This window comes from Barbatula barbatula (assembly GCF_947034865.1).
Source record: "Barbatula barbatula genome assembly, chromosome: 17".
Taxonomy (NCBI): domain Eukaryota; kingdom Metazoa; phylum Chordata; class Actinopteri; order Cypriniformes; family Nemacheilidae; genus Barbatula; species Barbatula barbatula.
Window position 1 is genome coordinate 3,167,223 of NC_136780.1, and position 19,369 is coordinate 3,186,591.

Below are 19,369 nucleotides of genomic sequence, written 5' to 3' on the forward strand. Positions count from 1 at the left end.
TCAGGGAACAAAACATGGATTACTTTGGAATTGATGCGAAAGAATTTTAAACAAATGCATTTATTTTAAAACGAATTAAACGTGACAACATAGTTATGTAAAACCATTCATTTTTATTGCATATCAAATGTGCAGCTCAGGTGCAGTAGCTATACATTTTGTTGCAAGTGGATTGACTAACTCAATGAATCGGATCACGACCGAGTGATTAATCCCTATTATTGAGCACAGGAGCCTTCTTTTCACAGTTCCAAAAGTCTAGGAACAAAACACTTATCTGGATTGTGCCTGATATGCTGAAAAAACAACCCCCAGCAGGACAATAGCAGGAAATGCCTTTGTTGCGCAGGGGCAAGTGAGTGACGGGCAGTACGAGAGAGGTAGGAAGCCAGCCGTACATCAAGCATCTAAATCTAGTGTAAGCATATGTTCTGAACTCTTTGTTCCAGCTCCTCCTAGTATTACAACAGTTTGTCAGCAGTTTGTGAGACGACTGTTTTTTTGACACGCTTCCCATTGTTAAGGGTCCATTATTTCAGAGTCTGTCAGCAAAAAATGGCTTTCTGAGAAGGTGAGGTCTTCTTTTTCATACTCAAGTACTTTATCATAAGCTTTCGATAGTGAAGTAATGTAATGGTGTCACATTACTGCTTCTTCTTTTACACCGCCAATACAATTGATTTACTCTGGATTATATTATAACGCGTATGAAAAATGATACAACAAATATTTAAGATTGCTTTTTAATGGGTGGGTTGGAGCATATAGCGAAGAAAAAGCAGCAAACAAGGTCTTTCATATTTAAATGAACTTTTCCTGAAGTTGTTTGACTTCAGAAGAGAATGAGCGAACGATGCAATGACTGTCTATGTTTATTAAACTAAAACATAAGATGCAAGTTTTAACATTTTGTTGGTCTTTACATAAGCACGTACTTCCATAATGGTCTGTATATGTACACTCGTGTGAATACAGTCTTGTTGCTTCACTCAATATTTAGGAAAAATGTTTTATTGTACATGAGAATGTGCATTATTGGTCATTACAGTCGGGTTGCTACGTGCATTATGTGAACACAATGTAACAACTTGTCTCAGTGTAACAACCACCAAGGTCTTCGGACAACTCTAAAATACCATTTAAATATGAATCTATTGCAGACAAGAGCTAAAACGAATAAATAACAGAACCCATGATTTCTGGAAATCTCTGAAAAATATATTTTGGTCCGAACACTGATTTTCGCAAAATAAATAAAATGCACCAATAAGGCATTTCATGTACTAAATCAGCTCAGTATCACTAGAGAGTGTTTCTGCTACAGACTACACAATTCTTCTTTTCCTCATGAGGCTAAATGCATAAAATTGCTCACATACTCCATACATACATACAACCAGTCAGTATTCTTATTTTTCAACCAGACCCATTGAAGGGTCCCTGTCTGACCAGTATTCACAACAAGTGTATCACAACATTGTAGTACAGCAGTTATCAAATGAAGCAAGCATGCGTTTATAACATTAGAGAACATGAGCTTCTATTCCTCCACAATCGGTTCAGCATTTGGTTAAGGCAGTTACTCCAAAGTCCGAGAGAGAGAGAGAGAGAGAAACACCAAGAACATTTTTAGCACTGCTACAGGTTCAGAGTCACATCTCCTTAAAAGATTAGGCAAGGTTCTCAGGTTTGTATTTGCAGTTGTGTCACAAGTTGATTTATATGAATGTTGTTCCATTCATTTAATACATAATTGATCAACATAGTGTGCATGGTAATGTCAAGTTCCAGTGCCTGAACTTTTACAAAATAAAAGCACAGCAGACTTAAAAAAAAATCCATGTGAAGGCATGTTGGGTGAACTTGACCCGCCTGTGTCACATTTCACCTCAAAATCACGGACACAAGAAATCATGGGATTTTTTGCATTTTATGACAATTAAGCTCCACACCCACTTGAATTCTCATTACCACAACCCGGAAAAAAAAACACTGACAGAAGTAAAAACAATATATTTAATCTGTCGAAAACGTATGCATCATAGTTGTGTTTCTTCTATTGCCTTTGACATGTTTTACGAGCACGTTTTGAGAATCAGTGTAATGTACGTAAAATGTTCGGGCACATTAAAGAGATTTTTATACAAACTCGTTTTTCCAATTTTGAGGTGAAAGGAGACCTGGACATTCACTCTTGTCAGATGTTGTTGAGGACACACGAGCACTTATGCGAAAATGTTGGAGATGAATTCACGGAATCGTTTGGCATACTGTTCTGGATGAACTGTAGATATTTCAGCACCAACCTGAAAAGGAAGCATCGGTCATGTTGTCATAGCCTCACACTTCTGAATTACCATGAATTAAAAGCGGGATTTTCCACTTACGCCGTGCTTTACGGTCTTGGCCGCATGGGCGGCTTTCTTCTTAGTGTCATACTGAGTCAGGACGTCGATGAGGCCCATAAAGTACACTTCCCTCTGCGGAGCTCCTAGAAATCCGGAAAACCACACGCGTCACATGCATTCCCGTTTCCTTCCTGCATATATAGGACATTATATTTCCTTTTCTATATTTCCTCCAAACACTCACCTGGAGCGCTTTTCACTGCGTAAACATCAATGTAAGAGTCGAATTCTCCAGGTCCCAAGGGTTTGAAAGAGTTCATGTAACCGGCGATCCCCTCTGGTGACGTGCCGTAGGAGCCGCCCTGCGCGGCCGAAGCGAGACCGTTCTCGGGGTCAGTCTCATCTTCAGTGCCAGGCTCCTCAGCCTCCTCCTCCTCTCGCTCGGCACGTGCAACATCGTGGAGGCCTAGCAACAGGCTGTAGTCCATGATCTTTAGCTTTACCAAGAACTACAAATCCCAAGAGAGATGTTTATATTAGAGCTGTGGTTTGTGAACTATTTATTGTGCAATTTATATCTTCCACAGTGTCTACCTCTACATCTTTGTTCAGTTTCTCCATAAATTTCTCTTTCTGCTCTTCAGTCACGTAAACCTTCTGGAAATTGTTCCTGAAGTCCATGTCCTTAAACGTGGGCAACTCTTTTACCTGTTAACAGCGAAATAAGGGTACACAGAGATCGGTAAGGCAAAGAGTCTGTGTGAGGTAACTTCATAACTTTGCTGAGATTTAATGACGAAAGGAGTTTACCTTTTCTTTGTCACTGGCCTCACGATCTACAAGAGAACCCTAAAAAAAGCAAAAACATTGGATCTCAACCTTTTTTACTTTTAAAACTTTGAAGGACCCCTCCCTATTTTACCCAATATTTTAGAGCTTGGCATAACTCGAAAGATGTATATTCACTATATAAATAACCAAACAATAGGAAATATCTTGATTTTTTGTTTGTTGAAGTTGGTTGGGACCCCGTGTTGAGGAACATTGCTCTGACATTCTGTCATTATTTACTTACCTTCATGTCAATTCAAACCTGTATGACCTTCTTCCGCAAAACACACAAAAAATATATTACCCATTCACTTGCGTTGGTTTTGTGTCCATACAACAGAAGTGATACAACAGCCGCTGCTGTTCAGTTACCAACATTCTTCAAAATACCTTCTTTTGGGTTTTGCGAAAAGAAAGTCATGCAGGTTTGAAATGACATGAGGGTGAGAAAATGATGACAACATTTTCGTTCTTGGGTAAACCATCACTTTAAAGACAATAGCTAAAACATTTTTGGATTGAAAGCATGCCCCCTTGTGGCACCAAACAGCAATAAACATGACACTGGATGCTATAATGCCTTCAAGTAATTGTTTGATCTACTAATCATGAATGCATTTGTGTTTAAACCTGCTGAACCGGTCCTACCTTCAGATCATATTTTCTGTGGACCACTAGTCTGTGGCTGAACATGTTCCTCATGACGATCAGGTACGTGTCCTCACTCTCCACCGTAACACGGTACATTCCCAGAAACTGAGGGAGAAGTGTACTGCCATGGCACTTCACTATATGCTGTTAGAGAGGAAACAAACAAACTCTTTGTATTATTCACAGTGTGACCACAAGCACCCACAGAGCCAGGCGTGTACTTCCACATCGAGCCGATAACTAGCATGAAATGTATTACTTATTAACATGATAAATAATAGAGCCTGATAATGATCATGTGAATAATTCAAATATGACGTTTCTGAAATATACAGTAATACAAGAATTGAAGTATCTTTACTTTCACTGTGGTTACTTATGTTGTTTTAATATCTCATGCAAGTTTAATTAAATGCACCAGGATAAAACATTAGTTGCCATATGTTATTCAGTACTAGCACATGGTTACAAGTCTCTCGGTTTAATACGTCATCTTGCTTTCCAGTCTGCTTTATAAAATATTGCTTCATTGCACATGGTCACTTTTCAACTTAATATAACAGCATGCTCTTTACAATCTACACTTAAATACAACACCGCATCAGCAAAAGATTCAAGTCTTTCCAGTATTTAAATATTGGTTATGTAGGTCATTTGGATAAGCCACTTATTAAATGTATAGTTCATGTTTATTTAACTCTCACGTCATTTAAAACATGTACGAATTTTTCTCAGCGAAACACAAAAGAAGGTATTTCGAGATCTATATGTGGTTTTGTGTGCATACAATAGAAATCAACGGGGTCCAAGGTTGTTTGGTTACCAAGATTCTTCAAAATATATTTTGTGTTCTGCAGAACAAAGAAAGTCAAACTGGTTTGGAATAACACGAGGGGGGAGTTTACTGTGCCCTCAAAGCAAATATTAATTTCAAAATGGAGCAAAAACTAGGAAGTTCCCGGATCACACCACCAACCTGCGGCTGTACATGCAGAAACACACTGTTGAATAAAATCTGCCCATTCAGCTACAATGGAAACATAAACACAGTTTTCTCGTGTCTGTCATAGCACTATGAACAAGACAGGCACACAATGCTGAGCTAACCCAACACTCCACGTGACCGCCCACCTCGATTCACTCACTGGGGTCTCGAGGGTACACAAAGTAATGTTTCTTTCATTAAAAATGCTTTACACCTAAAGTGAAGATTGTTGAGACCGTTAAAGCCACACACAAGACTCCAGTCACACTGCATCAGTGGCCTAGAAAAAGCAGCTTTCTTCAGGTCACCCCTCACGAGGGCCATCCAATTGAGATCACATGACCAGTCCAATCCTACCCACTTTTATCTCAGTGACCTATTATTGCATAAATGAATATCCCTGTAAAAAGTGTATTTTACAACGGCATCAGAAATTTTAAGATGATTGAAGTTTATAATCAAGTCAAAAATAAACAAAGATTATTTACACATTTATATTAAAGGAAGCAAGACAGAGAATGAAAATGATTGCATCAGATATAAGCATCAGACACTTTCAACACAACTTGAGTGAGAATTATTCAACCAGTGTATTATAAATGTAGTTACCTGATGATACTCGGACAGAATGTTGTGAACGTCGGCTACATCTTCACTGGTGATTTGCTTCACTACCAGCGTGCGGTCATAGGAGGTGAAGAGGACACCTTCTCCCTGCCCATCACCCTTTGAGGGAGCGCTGCGGGCTAAAGACACCTGAGACCAATAACATCCATGCATGCATTAAACATCCTTATTTACAATCTTCAAGTATAGCAGAAGTAAAAAAACGTTCCACAATATGTTATTGGAGGCTATACGAGGCCGTACTGCTAACATGACATTGATAATAATTCGTGTCAAGAATAACAGCTTACCTGGTAGTCAAGATCTTCGATTGTAAAATGCTCTCTGAGATTCCTGAAGACTTGCGGACAGTATTCCTTAAATTTGAAGTGGCCTGGAAGATTTTCCCTGTACGGCACAGAGTGAAACACAAAACGTTAAGATCCTGCATATCCACACGCCATAATTCCCATCACCTCGAGGCAAAAACGGCCCTTTAGATGTGGCTCTTATATGGAAAGTGTTGCTATATCCATCCACTAATGATACTTCATGCAAATTAAGGGAAACGTTTCTGTGCTTATAATATGGGGTTCACATGTAAACATTCTGCAAATATGGCCCTGCTGCAAAAAACAATATAAATAAGCCTACTATTGTGACACCATTACAAAAGTCCAGCACAGTTACTTGTACAGTGGGTTTATTCCATTGGTTTCAGGCAGATAACATCCTATCAATAGCACGTAACACATTACAACTAGAGGCTATAGTAGCTTCCGTTAAAACCGAAAGAATTCCCATTACAACCATTCAATTTGAATTTTGTGATGGTTTCTATTGTTTGTTTTCAGCAGGTAAAGGCAACTGTGCAATAAAGCGGAATGTAAAATAAAGAGGTGTTTTGGATAAATACTTGTTGAAGAGATGATTGTTCACTTTAATTTTGGTGTTGGCTTTGAAGTCGTCGGGAAGCAGCATGACGGGCACAGGAACTTGATTTAGATCATTTATCTGCAAAACAAAAACAGGACTGAAAATGAACTTCGCACTGTCAGATTTTTCCACATCCCAACACAGAAAATGACTCAATGCTTGTATACGCCCTCCTGACACATGCCACAGTGACATTTCCAGACTCCAACCTCACATAAACTCCTCCAGAATTCCCTTTGTCTTTATATCTGTAACATTCTGTGTAGACTCCTGATGAGAATGTACCCAAAACGGTCAGCAACAGTGCAATGCATTAACGGCTCGAAAGAACTTTGTCGCCGACACCGCTTCGCATGCGCTGCATCCGACCGCAACAGTTGCATTATTACAATCCGCGGCGCGCGATGAAACAATGTATCGACTTTGCGCTCGACGTCACGCGCGTCGATACTTTTATGTTTTGATCTATACTGTAAATACACGCGCATTGCACATCGAGACCTAAACAACACATCTGATCTCGCGTACGCGCTCGCTGCTAACTATTAGCTCATAAAATGGCAGATGTAGGAAGTTAAGGGAAACGTTTAACGCCATACCGAGTGATTGACGCCCCACATAAACACGCTGAGCATCGGGTCGCTCGCCCGAAACACTTTCACCTTCTGCTGCACGAAATGTTTCTTCTTGGTCTTGGTTTTGGGGCCGAGGATGACCATCGGGCTGGAGGCGCTACCGGACGCCATCATGACGGTCGCACCCCGGTCTGGTTTCCTCGCGGATCCGCCTCTCCTTGTTCCTGCTCCGGTCCCTCCGATCAGAGGTAGGAAGACACCCGGCCGCCTGTTTACCGCAGATTTAAGGGGCCGATTTCAGGCCGATTTTGCTCAGAAGTGAAGCCCAGGCTGCGATGTGTGGTGCTGGTGATCCATACGCTCCTCCCACAGGTTTAGAGGAACAGCTCTTGATCCGTCATGACAGCTCAGAAACGGCAGGAATGTGCGTTGCACCTGACTGGCCTACTGTATGCGTCATGTGTTCTCCTAATGGGCAGGTGAGAAGAAGGCTAAAACACGACATCTTGTCATTTGAGGATTTTATGTTATTAAGCAGATATGTATGAGAAATGGCACACTGTGTTCTTGTGTCTCAGTTGGCAACGCAAAGTCATGGGTTTGATACAGGAGGCGCAAATAAAAAGACCAGAAGAATAATAAACTGATGTGCAAAAGAGGCCCTAATGTTTTGAAAAACTTCATCCAAAACGCATAGGCCTAGAGCATGATAACAAAATGTTGTTACCTTGGAAACAAGCATATTTCTTCTCACAAATCTGACATGGCACATAAGAATCCCCCTGCAGTTTAATTTTGGAATTTCAGTATTTATTTGATCATTTTATTAGTGAATACGTATGTATCCTGATGGTTTCTTGGACTATTCCCAGTTGCCCATGTTTTTGGTTTCTTCGTTTTCTTGTGACTTGTTTTAATGCTGCAGTTTGCATTTTTATATTGTTTCATTTAAAGTTCCATTGTTTTAATTTTGCGGCATCTAGTGGCGAGGTTGCGAATAGCAACCAATGGCCCTTTTCAGCCCTCCCTTTCAGAGCACTGTGGAGGCTGAGCTAGAGGACTCCTCGTGTTTTCACTTTGCCAAGGGAGATAACGTATTTGTAGAGCAGTTTATCTGTTTTGGACTACTGTAGAAACAACTAGCTCATTCTAACGTAGGAAAACATAACGCTTTATTATTTATACACATCTGAACACATTTTTAGGTTTATTATATTGTGTTTCTATCAATATATCCTCCAAAGAATTACACATTGGACCTACACAAGTTCATTAAAAAAACATATTTTATATTAACATATGCTTTTATTTTTCTTTGTTTCAGTTTATTTTTTCATTGTTCTTGCACACTTTATGTTTTCCGTTCAAGGGCCCACATCGACTGGCACACACATTGATACAACAAAATTAATGTGAAGTACATTGGATCAGGCATAATTTTGTACACTTTGTCTCAGTGCATTGTGGGAATCGGAAAATTTCTGAAAAATGATACATTCGACCAGAATAAAATCAGAAATGTAAAATATGAAACAATTTAGTAATATGTTGCAATACTTACGGATCAATATAAATAATGAAACAAATGGCGAAATAGAATAATTATGCTTACTGTAAAACACATGTACTGTGAGGGCTGTGTTTAAACATGTTTTTGTGTTTGTTTTCCCCTATTAAAGTGTGACCAATGCATGGCACTCACTATATTAGCAAATAAAATAAGCTCTGTTTTGACAATGAAAAAACTGCTGACAATATAAAAATACATGGCATTATAGTTCATTAAATAAATCAACACTTTATATTTATATAAAATAGCATATTGAAATATATAAAAATAACTTCTCAAAAAAGGGTAACAGCCATCAGCATTCAAGAATATTCCACCTCAAAACACAACCGACCACAATAACCTTATGTACATATAATTCACAACATGCATTCGCAACCAGGGTGTCATTCCAACGAAAAACAAAGGGGTGCTTTCCAAATCACGTGACTGTAAAAGAGCGTTTCGATGTCTGGATTACATAACAACGTGTACGATTTGAAACTATGCAAGTCTTCAAGAAAAGTATTCGAATAAATCTAGCGATACTCCAGAATGAGTTCGACGTTTCTTTTCTTATCTATAGTTTAGTCAGTGTATTGTTGGAGAAGGGGAAAGGGGATAGGTTCAAAAACATTGTCACCCTGTCTTGTTAACAGTATTACAGCCCAACTAGAACAGAGAACACAGGCACGAATATCTAACACACACAAGTAGTTGGGCAGGAATTAAATAGCTCGCTGACCTATCACAACTTAAGCTCAAAGTGGTTCTGTGTGCTTATACTGTTTGTTATATATGGACTTTATGAGTTTATGGCAGTGAAGTGAAGTCCTTCGAATGGAGGTCTGGACTTAACCGGGGGATTTTTCCATGTGAAGTGGTTTATCCCTGGTGTGTCCTGGTCAGGCAGTGTCTATCCCTGTACCCCTCCTCTTCCTCCAGGATCTGAGCTGTCGGGCCGTCGCTGTCTTCACTCTCCATCACACGGTAAAATACCGTCTTCACTGATACGCGGCGGCACTTTGTTGCCCAGCTCGTCCACGCACCAGCAGTGGCCACGCTGCATTCCCTTGGACGAACGACACTGGAACACAACAGGAAATTGCGTTTGCTTTGGTTCTCTGTCTGTATTCTTTATCATGTATGCTGTTGAAAGAACCAGCATTGCTGTCCACGAGCATAGAGTCTCTCGCCGATCCACCTTTACCAGAAGGACAATGCTGGTTGACCATCTAGTTTTGCTGGATTACAACATTACGGCTATGTTGGTAAACCAGCTAGACCATCATAAACCAGGATGTATATGCATGTAACCATGCCGGTCTAAATTGACGTTTTCTTTCTTTACATATATTTTACACACATCTCTTACTTCGTCTCACCAGACATGTTTGTTTTGCCCATCATTTATTATAAAATGCTACAAATTATATTATCAACATAATTTGAATAAAGACATGTACATGGATTCCCCCCGCCCTTTTCTCGAACGATAGTATGTCCTTCATAGGTTTTCGGCATGCTGCACAAACCTTAACATGATCAACTTCTAAATATTAAATATACCAATTTAATATTTAACAAGAAATTCTGCTCCTTTTTATTTCCGGGGGGGGAGGGGGTTCAGTGTATTCTTATGCTAGACACAATTGTATGCTGTATACGCAATTGTAAATTTGTCTTAAATTTGTTCTTTAATACCTGCTTTTTTCTGTAGAAGCCACGAGTGTCACAATTGGGGATGTAGATATCACGGTCAGACTGGAAAATGGTGAGTTCCAGACCCCTCAAAACCGTGTTGAGCAGCTTACGACATGGAGCCTGGAATCGAAATGGTGGACTGAATGAGGCAATGGCTCGTATCCTTTGAATATGTCAATTGTGCTGTTTACTTCATTCAGATTTAGATTGCAGTAATAAGACCATATGATGATTTGGCTTGCCATGTTGCTTATGAATAAGAATCCAGTTATTGTTCATCAGCATAACCGCAGGAGACATTACACGGCTACATTTCTAAGATGATCTGCAGGATTTTATGTGAATCTTTGCCGAGAAGGTTTCCTAATAATAATAGAAACCAAAAGATGAAAGACTCACCTTTTCTGTGTCACCACTGTGTGCCTGATGTGGCCCTGTGACAAAAGGAAAAATGAAATGTGACTCTGCATTTTGTAAAGAAAAAGACACTTTTGATGACATAGGATAAGTCTGATTCGATTTCATTAAGACTGATTGAATGCTACACAGTATTATATATTCTGTATGTATACATTCATCGAAAATGTTTTGGACAGTATACATTTGGAGAGTATACAGTAGTTTTGCAAATCATTCAAATGCATTGATAATGTTGGTCCCTTAAAACTGTAGTTACTCAAAGTAAGCAGCAGATGGAGACCTATATAAAACGGCAATGAAATGGGAATGTGGGTGACACTGATATATAGTCACAGACACACATACCAATCGCTCTTTCTCATTTTCTTCAATCGTTTTTCCCTAAATCCTCTTTTTCTTCTTTTTATTTATTTTTAATTGTTCTAATGCACATATGCACACACACCTGTATAATTGCTAATACTATTAGACAAGTCTTCTGTACTTGAATGCAATACTTAGACATTCATGACAATGCACATTATAACAAGCGACCTGTTTCACATCTGTGTATTTACAATATGCCAATCATTCACGGCACAGAAAGGCTTTACACACCAGAAATGATTGCCGGCACTTTGTGCACATCTTGGTTCAGTTACAGTTTTGTCATCCTATGCTTAAGTATGAATACTGCAGCACATTGGCTTGCCAGCACATTCGTGGACCCTGAAATTCATCCTCGTGCTATTTAGCCGTGGTACTTAAAGCAGATTCGCCATCCCATTCTCCCACTGCATGCGGCAAAACGCTACAGCAAAAATGCACGCCAGGAAGGTGCCACGGATGTGCTCACCCGCTCCTGAAAAGAAGCTGCGGAGGAAACGCTCCCAGACAGGGACCTCAAAGGCATCCGAAGGCTTACCTGTGGGTTGTGGCTTTTCTGTCGGGATCAGTTTGCCCTGTTTGGCGCAAAAGCCTCTGCCCTGCAGCAAAGCCTGGAGAGGGCTATGGTCCTTCGGAGGTGGCACGCAGCGAAGCCCCTTGGCACAGCTTAGGGTGTACACCCCGCAGGGTTCCCCCAATGCAAGGACGGTCGTGCTGGCTGGCCCGGCGTGGTCCCTCGAGGCCCGACCCGCGCCCGAGTAATGCCCGTCTTTGCAGGTCAGGCAGTTTTTATGGGGCACTAGACGACCCGCCAGGGACCTGGATCCACAGTGGATGACCAGCAACAGGATGACCGGCATCAAGTTTGAAAGGAGAAACATCTTGCGTCCGGGTCTCAGGTTTTCCATGCTCGTACGTGGCTGATGCTATTTCTGGAAGTCTGTTTCTCTTTCCTCTTTTCTTTGCTTGCTTTTCAACCTTGCTTGGTGCCTGTGCGGTGGTGAGGCAGCCAGGAGTCCCCTGCAGTGCCAGAGGATACAAACCAAGAACGAGTGAGAGACGGCAGGCAGCAGCTTTTAAAGATCTGAAAGGCGGTGATAGAGAGCGAGAGCGAGAGAGCACAGTTATGACACCTTCAGGGGCTGGGACTGAGAGAGAGAGAGAGAGAGAGAGAGAGAGAGAGAGAGATAATGTGCAAGGGGGTGGAAAGAAAGAGAGAGATTATTTTTTCTTTTTCTTCATTGAAAATCCAGCGATGTAGACTTTTCCTGCATCAGCTGTGAAAATGTTAAAGCAGTCAAGTAATCTTTGCCATGGTAACAATGAAGACGAGGGATTTCATTTCTCTGGTGATTACACGCTGACTACAGTAATTTGCTCTAGGAGAGGAACTCCATTACCCTTGTGGCTTTTAAGAATGTTCAAAGCGTCAGGCACTTACTGAAGCATGGGGAAGACTTTCCTCGATTATCATTTAGTTTTTTAGTTGCCTAAAAGAGATTCAGAAGTTTGTTGGTAACACTTTACAACATGTATTTGTTAACGTAAGTTAAAACATGAGATAACATCTGTTTGCATTTGTTCATGCACAATGAATTAACATAAACAATCTGTATTGACAAAGATTAATGAATGCTGAAAAACTATAATGCTCATTGTTAGTTAATGACACCTAATGCATATACTTATGTTACTATATACATCCTTTTCGTAAAGTGTTACCAGTTTTTTTAATGGACTGTGTCTGTTAACTGATACAGTAAATACGACTAGAATGCTGCATTTTATTGGAGCAATGCAGCCACTGGAGATTTCGCCACTTAATAGTTTTTTTGGACAAGGAATAGTCTGTATAATTGGGGCAGTGTTTTTGCAGGATTTACACAAGACAGTATATGCCAACGGCTAATAACGCAATCCATCAACCCAGTCAGGCTAGATAAATCTGATCTTTTTGGAATTCTTCTTAATGTTCTAGTTGTCCTTAATTGGCCCAAGTACTATTTATAAGTAGTTTATGAGTTTTTGATATTTTGTAGTCTAAAGGATATAAGAAATGTCAACTAAAAGTTATCATGTTGTACTTTCGTAGAACAGCCCGACAGTGCCAAATGCACTTTTTATAAAAGGTGCATTAAATGGCCACAGAAATGACAAAAAATTAGTTTATTTGTTATTTACAAACGAATCAAAGACGGAATACCGTCTTAGGGGTCAAGGCTGCTTTTGACACATGGGAGGCATATTGTTGCCTTCACAAGAACTTCGGGTCACACCTGGCTGCAGGGGTCTTGTGAGGACAGAGCCGTGTTTATTTGTTGTTGTCATGAAGCGGGATGGAAGTTAAGATGTCGAACACGGGCTGGTATGAATGCAGACAGGATAGAGATGTTTATCTTACTGTATTGACATGTATAGTCATAGCTCTCCTCAACACAAACATGTTTGCCACTGGAATCTGTTTTCATTTTGCCACGCTGTGGAGTGAAAATGAATATTGCTCCGTATTGCTCATAAATAGCATCCTGATATGATACCTTAGGCTCTGGAAAGCCACAAGGTTGGATCGTGCCTTTTTCTGAGTGATGTCAGCTGGCTGATGTTTTCTTATTGTAATTGATTAGTCTTGGCGAAGGATGCAAAAATCACCTGCCGTATGACGTTCCCATCTGCGCCACAGCACGGCCTCATTCTCTGTTTCCACATGTTCAGTCGGGAGAATGTTCCAAGAAGCGTGCCAGACAGTTGGGGTCTCTTTTTCCAAATTCACCAGTTTACGCCCCACTCATGTCCGCAAATTGGGTTAGATGGTTGTTTAATTCTTGTGCATTTTTCTATATGCATTGTTTGTAATGTATTGTTTTATTGTTGTGGGGATAAATAAAACTTTCTAAACCCATTTGTCAGCACTTTTTAACTGTTTTCTTCATGGTTTCGGCTCTATACAGTATATGGTGCATTTCACATCACCAGTCACTATGAGTCATGATTTTAAGGGGCCCTTAGATTATGCCAAATGTTCTGTAACCCAGTTTTAGCTGTGTCAGGAGGCTCAATGCCAATGGGCTGGAACACAACCTCGCAGAAAATGGATAATGGAAATAATATGGTCTTTTAGTGTCAACATAATGCAAGTATTTATGTCACTTAATTCAGTTTCCACTGCACGAATGAATAATTTATGTCACATCAAAAACACATGACGTGACACTAATGATGACGTATAAACACATACACCATTAACCTTTGATCAAAGTACGACCCAATGATATATTTAATACATCAGCGTATATCAAAATCATATATATTTATTTATGTGTACACTGATTTATAATATGATTAATTATTATAATAATAATTTCTATTTCTCCTGTCAGTTTTAAACCTCAACTTGTATGACACCGCTACTCGCTACAACGTTTCTGATTGGCTAAGCGTCCCCGTCAATCAATTTTGCGACGCTTCTCATTGGTGCGCGGCGTTCGCTGTTGCCTATTCCGTCATCCAGGAAGAGCCGTTCTCACTTCTACGAAGTTTGTCAGGTAGCTAATGGAGTCGATAGTTAGAAGTACAAGTGGCCTTAAAATGTTGTAATGTCTAAACCACTGATGTACATAAGGTACGTGCATTACTTCAAAGTATTTAGATATGTTACTCTTGACTGGGTATTCTTAGCCGGTTGGTAGTTTTGACACCTTGTTTTGAAGAGGCCTCATACCAGCTAATAATATGTTAGCTAGCAAGATGACTAGCAGTGATTGAAACCAACCTGCTACTTTTGACATTTTACATAATTTGTTCGTTTCATGTATGTAATAGCAGATAAAGCGCGTATGTTGATATATTAGAGGATGTACGTTTGTATATTTAGATGTTTTTGTGTCAGTGTTTTAACTCTGTCTGGTACAGTATGTTACTTTAATCTGTCAAACTGTTAACTTGCCTAGTGACGAGAAGATACTTACGATCGGAAGCTGTATGATCTTTTTAATGCGTCTTTGTGTCACAATGGTTGTCTAAATAATTTCGATAACTGTGGTAATCTAGAATAGTGGCTTCATGGATGACAGGTGACGCGTAAGATACTATCTGTGGAGACTTTATAAGGGCTGTCACTCACGTGACGTCATGCAAAGAATAGCAAAACACCATATTATTTTTGTGTTTGTTATTCACGACTGTCTGTAACATACGCATCTTTAAAAGTCTTGTATTTGTATGTTTTGGAATCATACCGTATAATGTAATGGGTTAGTATAATTTTGCAGAGGTCGTTTTTTCATCCTTCTTTTTGCATCTCATTTTTTCTAAAATGTATTTTCTCATTTGTGTGTGAATGTCTCATATTTGGTTGTTGTGTGTTGGTGGGGTTAAATATGGGGTAATGTTTAATTTCCCAACCTTAGGTGACTTTAGATGGTACAAAATTCCAATGGAAATATGTGCATGGGTTATAAATGATAGCTAAGCATAATTGAACTTGCCAAAATATTCCATAAACGTAAATGTGTAGGCTTCTATGGGTGCAGATCTCATGTGGGCCTGGCCATATCTAATGCTTGAATTCAATACGGCACTTGCACAGATGTGTGTTCATTCGTGTAAAGCAAGTCTGTTTGTACTTCATCATATTAAATCTACAAGTTTTGCCTCTTAGGAGCTCAATCAGATAGATTGCCTGGAGTCTCAGGTCCTCAGATCAAGGCCTTTAAACCTTACGGCATCTGTTTCCCACTCTGTAGCCCGGCAAGATGGATGATATCAATTTACACTACAGATTCCTGAACTGGCGGCGCAGGATCAGAGAAATCAGGGAAGTTCGTGCTGTTCGTTATCAAGAGCGATGCAAACGAATGCTGAAGAACGGAGACACGCTAAGGTGAGCTTGCCCCATGCGTAACCCATGTTCTGTTCTTTTTCCACTTTGTTTGAAAGTCAGCACCTGGAGTTGAATTCATCCGTTGACGCCTCTGGTCTGTATGGAAAATTTCAGCACTGCTTTTAATTTTTCCTTATTTATTTGTGTGTTTGGAATTGCACAACCGGTTACCCCCATCGGTATCACGTAGCTGGATTTGCGAGCGAAGAACATCATGGGTGCGTGTATTCGAGCCATTAGTCTGTACTAAAGACGTAATCAGCCTCGACTTGACCTCGCTGATTGAAACAATTATATTTTCAGTCAGAGTCACTGGCTACTTGTTTTTATTTTAGATGAAAAGCTAACTTGAATCACCGGATAAATAAACAGGCCTTGCACATGTGACGTCATTGAATCTCCGATATGAAGTCAAAGGCATTTGTTTTGGATGCAGTGTGTCAGTGATTCAAATCCATAAACGCATGTAAAAATAATTTTGAATACGTATCTGTCTTTGACACCACATTCATCTGTAACTGTGATTTATCATGAATGAAACAGAGACGAAAGCAGGTTTGAATTGAGCGGAAAAGGATATTTTGATGACTTTTTGTAGTAGTGTTTTGCTTTGCATTTTAGGAAGACTGCAGTATCTTGCACATTTCATGTTTATGAACTTGACAACTTTGGGTCATCTTATTGGGTCTGAAATAGCTTCTCACTCACTCTTGAGTGCTTGAAAAAATTAATTGTGTGGCTTTGAAAGAATCAATGTGAAATATCAAGAAACGTGTCGAAACACAACAGAGCATGATTTCATCTGTTAGTCCATGCCTCACTGGACAATGTAATGATGTGCCTATAGCAACATTAAGCTTTTTATTGCTTCCCTGCTGTAGTTACCAAGGGAACTCTGATGAAGTTGGCTGCTACGTGGCTCCACGCCCCTTATCAAAAGGAAACTGTTACTTTGAGGTAAGCAGCACACCTATGTTGTGGGGTTGCTAATAACATTAGAATGTGATTCACTTCAACACCCTTTCTCTTGGCTTTTGTTAGTAATTGTAATAGCCCTGTACTTATTGCTTTTTGTAAGTGTGTGTTGATTTTCTTTATTTTAAACCAAGGCCATTTTGTAGATTTACATATTTACCTTTTTCTCTTTCTGATTTAAAAAAAATCTGTTACATTTTCAGTATTGTTTTTTGTGTGTGATGTAAATTATCTTTGCAGTGACCATGTGAATGTCAATGTCCTGAAATATTTTGGACCCCTTCTGTTATAAGGCTTACAGTCTTTGAATTCTTAAGATTTGTGAATCTCTGCATCAATATCACAAGGCTCCTTTTTGCAATAGGCAGTTTGGTCAGTAGTCATTAAGTTTAGCCTTTTTATTGTAGCATCTATTTTTGTTAAACTGTTAAGAAATTGTGTGTGTTTTTTTAAGAATTTAGGACAACTGTTGCCTTTCTGTTGGTTCGAAGCATATGGGCGGCTGTAAGCTTTGTCCCCTTTGTGTTGATGAACAGGGATATCACCATTTGGAGATCGCTTCTCCTGCAACTTTGCCACAAATTACAGTTTGAATAGCAGCTCCCAGGTGATTTAGTACAGGAAAATTTACGGGATTGGGTTGTAAATTAAGCTTCGGGAGAGGGCAAGATTATTTAATTTATGGGGCACAGCAGAAACAACTTGGATATGTGTCTGAGCCTGGAGACAGCTCTGATGGCGTTCTGCTGCTGGAAGATTGAGCTGGTTTGATGAACTTCCTCTCTGGAGCATTGAAGCAGGAAAGTAACGCCCCATAGATTTCTGTATCCTGATGAGTCCTTCGTATATCCCAGCACTACAGCAAACCCCTTTTTCAAGCATTCAAGCCTTGTTTCTACATTTAGAAACGTTCTGTACATTCTTATTTACTCTTTGGGTTCTGCCAATCTTTAAAGCAAGAAATGGCCAAATCCCTAGCAGAAATTTATTTTTAACAATCTTCTGTGCTCTGTTAAGATGTCAAAGGAGATGTGTCAAACCAAACTATATCGCAATCGTATCGACCGATAGCGTCACTCTGTGCGTCTGTGTTCTCCAAACATATTTTCAGCCAGCGTGAATGAATGCAACATCCACAGTGGTCACTTATGAGTAATCGATAAAGAACTCGCCCTTGCTTTACAGGCTTTAGATCACCTGATCGTGACGCAGGAATCAAGAGAATCCTTCAGATTGCTAAAGTCTGGGAACTTTTCCCCTCTCTATAAAGGCCATCTGCCTGACGGGATATGCGTCAGCGTGGTCCTCATGTTTCCTCATTATGCTTTCACAGGGGTTTGATTTCAGCGCATTTGGGCTGGGCAGCCAATGCTCCATCAGATTCAGTACTACATTGTTGCGCGTTTGCCGTTTTCCTTGTTTCAACATTTGAGCGCTGTGCAGCGATTAACCCCTACTCTGTTTTCTCAGGGTGCTCGAGTGTGCATGTGCACATCAATTTTGTCCTTAGTCAAGTGGAAATTTCTCTATTAGTGTAATTGATAATTTTTTTTGGATCACCAGAGTGGAATTTCGTAGCCGCTTGGTTCATGGCAAAGTTCTTTGTTGAAGTTGTGGTAAAACGGTTGCGTACCCTGTACTTTGTAGTGTATTAAGTTATCAGAAGGAAACATGTGGAATCAGCTGCAAGTGTTTGTATTTAGTTGAAAATTTCTGGATTTACAGTTGCTTCCTAAAGCTTGAAAGCAAATCCTCGAAAGAGGCAACAAGGAAGATGAGGAAACCTGGACTTGTTTAAACTAGAGGAGTCCTTTTCTAAGCTTGTAAGTGGTTTTGGCTGAGGGTGCAGAGTTAAGTTTAGTTTTTGTGGCAAACACTGGATGCATAGATCTTTACTTCCCCCTCCAAATTTTTGTCACATAGATGGATATAACACTAATGTTGTGCACCCCCTTTCAAAGATGAGGCTTTTTGTTAGTGTGGCTTGCCATAACCTATTCACCTGAATGTTATTCTTAACCTGTATAACATTCTGTGGAACAAAGTCATTATGTACTAATCATTTTTGGCTTTGCCTGAGTTCTATTTGAATTTGATGCCAAGTGGTTCTAATTTCACATGGTTATCGCATCTCGGTGGTGACGTCAAATTCAACACACCATATTTGAATTAAATGAAATCTGAGAACTTCACATTTTAATGCTGCTTGCAATATTTGTTAGTTTTTATGTAAGAAAGAAGATTGTACAGTTTTGGAACGGCACGAGGTTGAGTAAATAATGATTTTCATTTTGTGTGGGCTTTCCATTTAAGGGCAGGAAAAACGTAAACGCTTGAAGCCATCGTTGTTTCAGCCAGATTAAAGAATAAGATTGGCAGCCCTATTTTAATTTTATAGTTAAATGTTGTAGATGACTAGCCTTGAGGAGCTCGCCGAGGAGAAGGTGTGGCCCTGCTGAAATTGTGTCGAGATGCTTTGCATACAACGGCAGAAGAAAGTGGTAGCTTAAGACATAAAAATTCTTAATAGCAGGTTACCTGACA

General features: G+C 39.8%; 3 protein-coding genes across 4 annotated transcripts in view; 1 reads left to right on the forward strand and 2 right to left on the reverse strand.

The window, feature by feature from the left end:
• Window positions 1–732: 732 nt before the first annotated feature.
• Window positions 733–7,400, reverse strand: pip4k2ca (phosphatidylinositol-5-phosphate 4-kinase, type II, gamma a). Of its 2 annotated transcripts, none has more exons than XM_079477782.1 (10): window positions 6,957–7,400; window positions 6,338–6,435; window positions 5,733–5,829; window positions 5,425–5,571; window positions 3,828–3,974; window positions 3,159–3,197; window positions 2,943–3,056; window positions 2,593–2,857; window positions 2,388–2,491; window positions 733–2,306 (listed from the first exon to the last, which is right to left on the reverse strand). In XM_079477782.1, exons 1-10 carry the CDS (start codon window positions 7,104–7,106, stop codon window positions 2,226–2,228), a joined length of 1,242 nt encoding a protein of 413 aa, XP_079333908.1. In that variant the 5' UTR covers window positions 7,107–7,400; the 3' UTR covers window positions 733–2,225. The 2 variants fall into 2 exon arrangements, with proteins under 2 accessions (XP_079333908.1, XP_079333909.1); XM_079477783.1 differs by having other exon boundaries at window positions 7,020–7,378.
• Window positions 7,401–8,088: 688 nt separating this feature from the next.
• On the reverse strand, window positions 8,089–12,021 carry igfbp6b (insulin-like growth factor binding protein 6b). The gene is made up of 4 exons (XM_079477784.1): window positions 11,510–12,021; window positions 10,585–10,619; window positions 10,186–10,305; window positions 8,089–9,568 (listed from the first exon to the last, which is right to left on the reverse strand). Exons 1-4 carry the CDS (start codon window positions 11,877–11,879, stop codon window positions 9,455–9,457), a joined length of 639 nt encoding a protein of 212 aa, XP_079333910.1. The 5' UTR covers window positions 11,880–12,021; the 3' UTR covers window positions 8,089–9,454.
• Window positions 12,022–14,458: 2,437 nt separating this feature from the next.
• Window positions 14,459–19,369, forward strand: part of spryd3 (SPRY domain containing 3) — a 28,185-nt gene continuing 23,274 nt past the window's right edge. Inside the window, exons 1-3 of the mRNA XM_079478675.1 lie at window positions 14,459–14,590; window positions 15,714–15,850; window positions 16,732–16,807. Of these exons, the coding sequence (XP_079334801.1) occupies window positions 15,723–15,850; window positions 16,732–16,807 (204 nt within the window). The 5' untranslated portion in view covers window positions 14,459–14,590; window positions 15,714–15,722. The remainder of the gene's footprint in view (window positions 14,591–15,713; window positions 15,851–16,731; window positions 16,808–19,369) is intronic.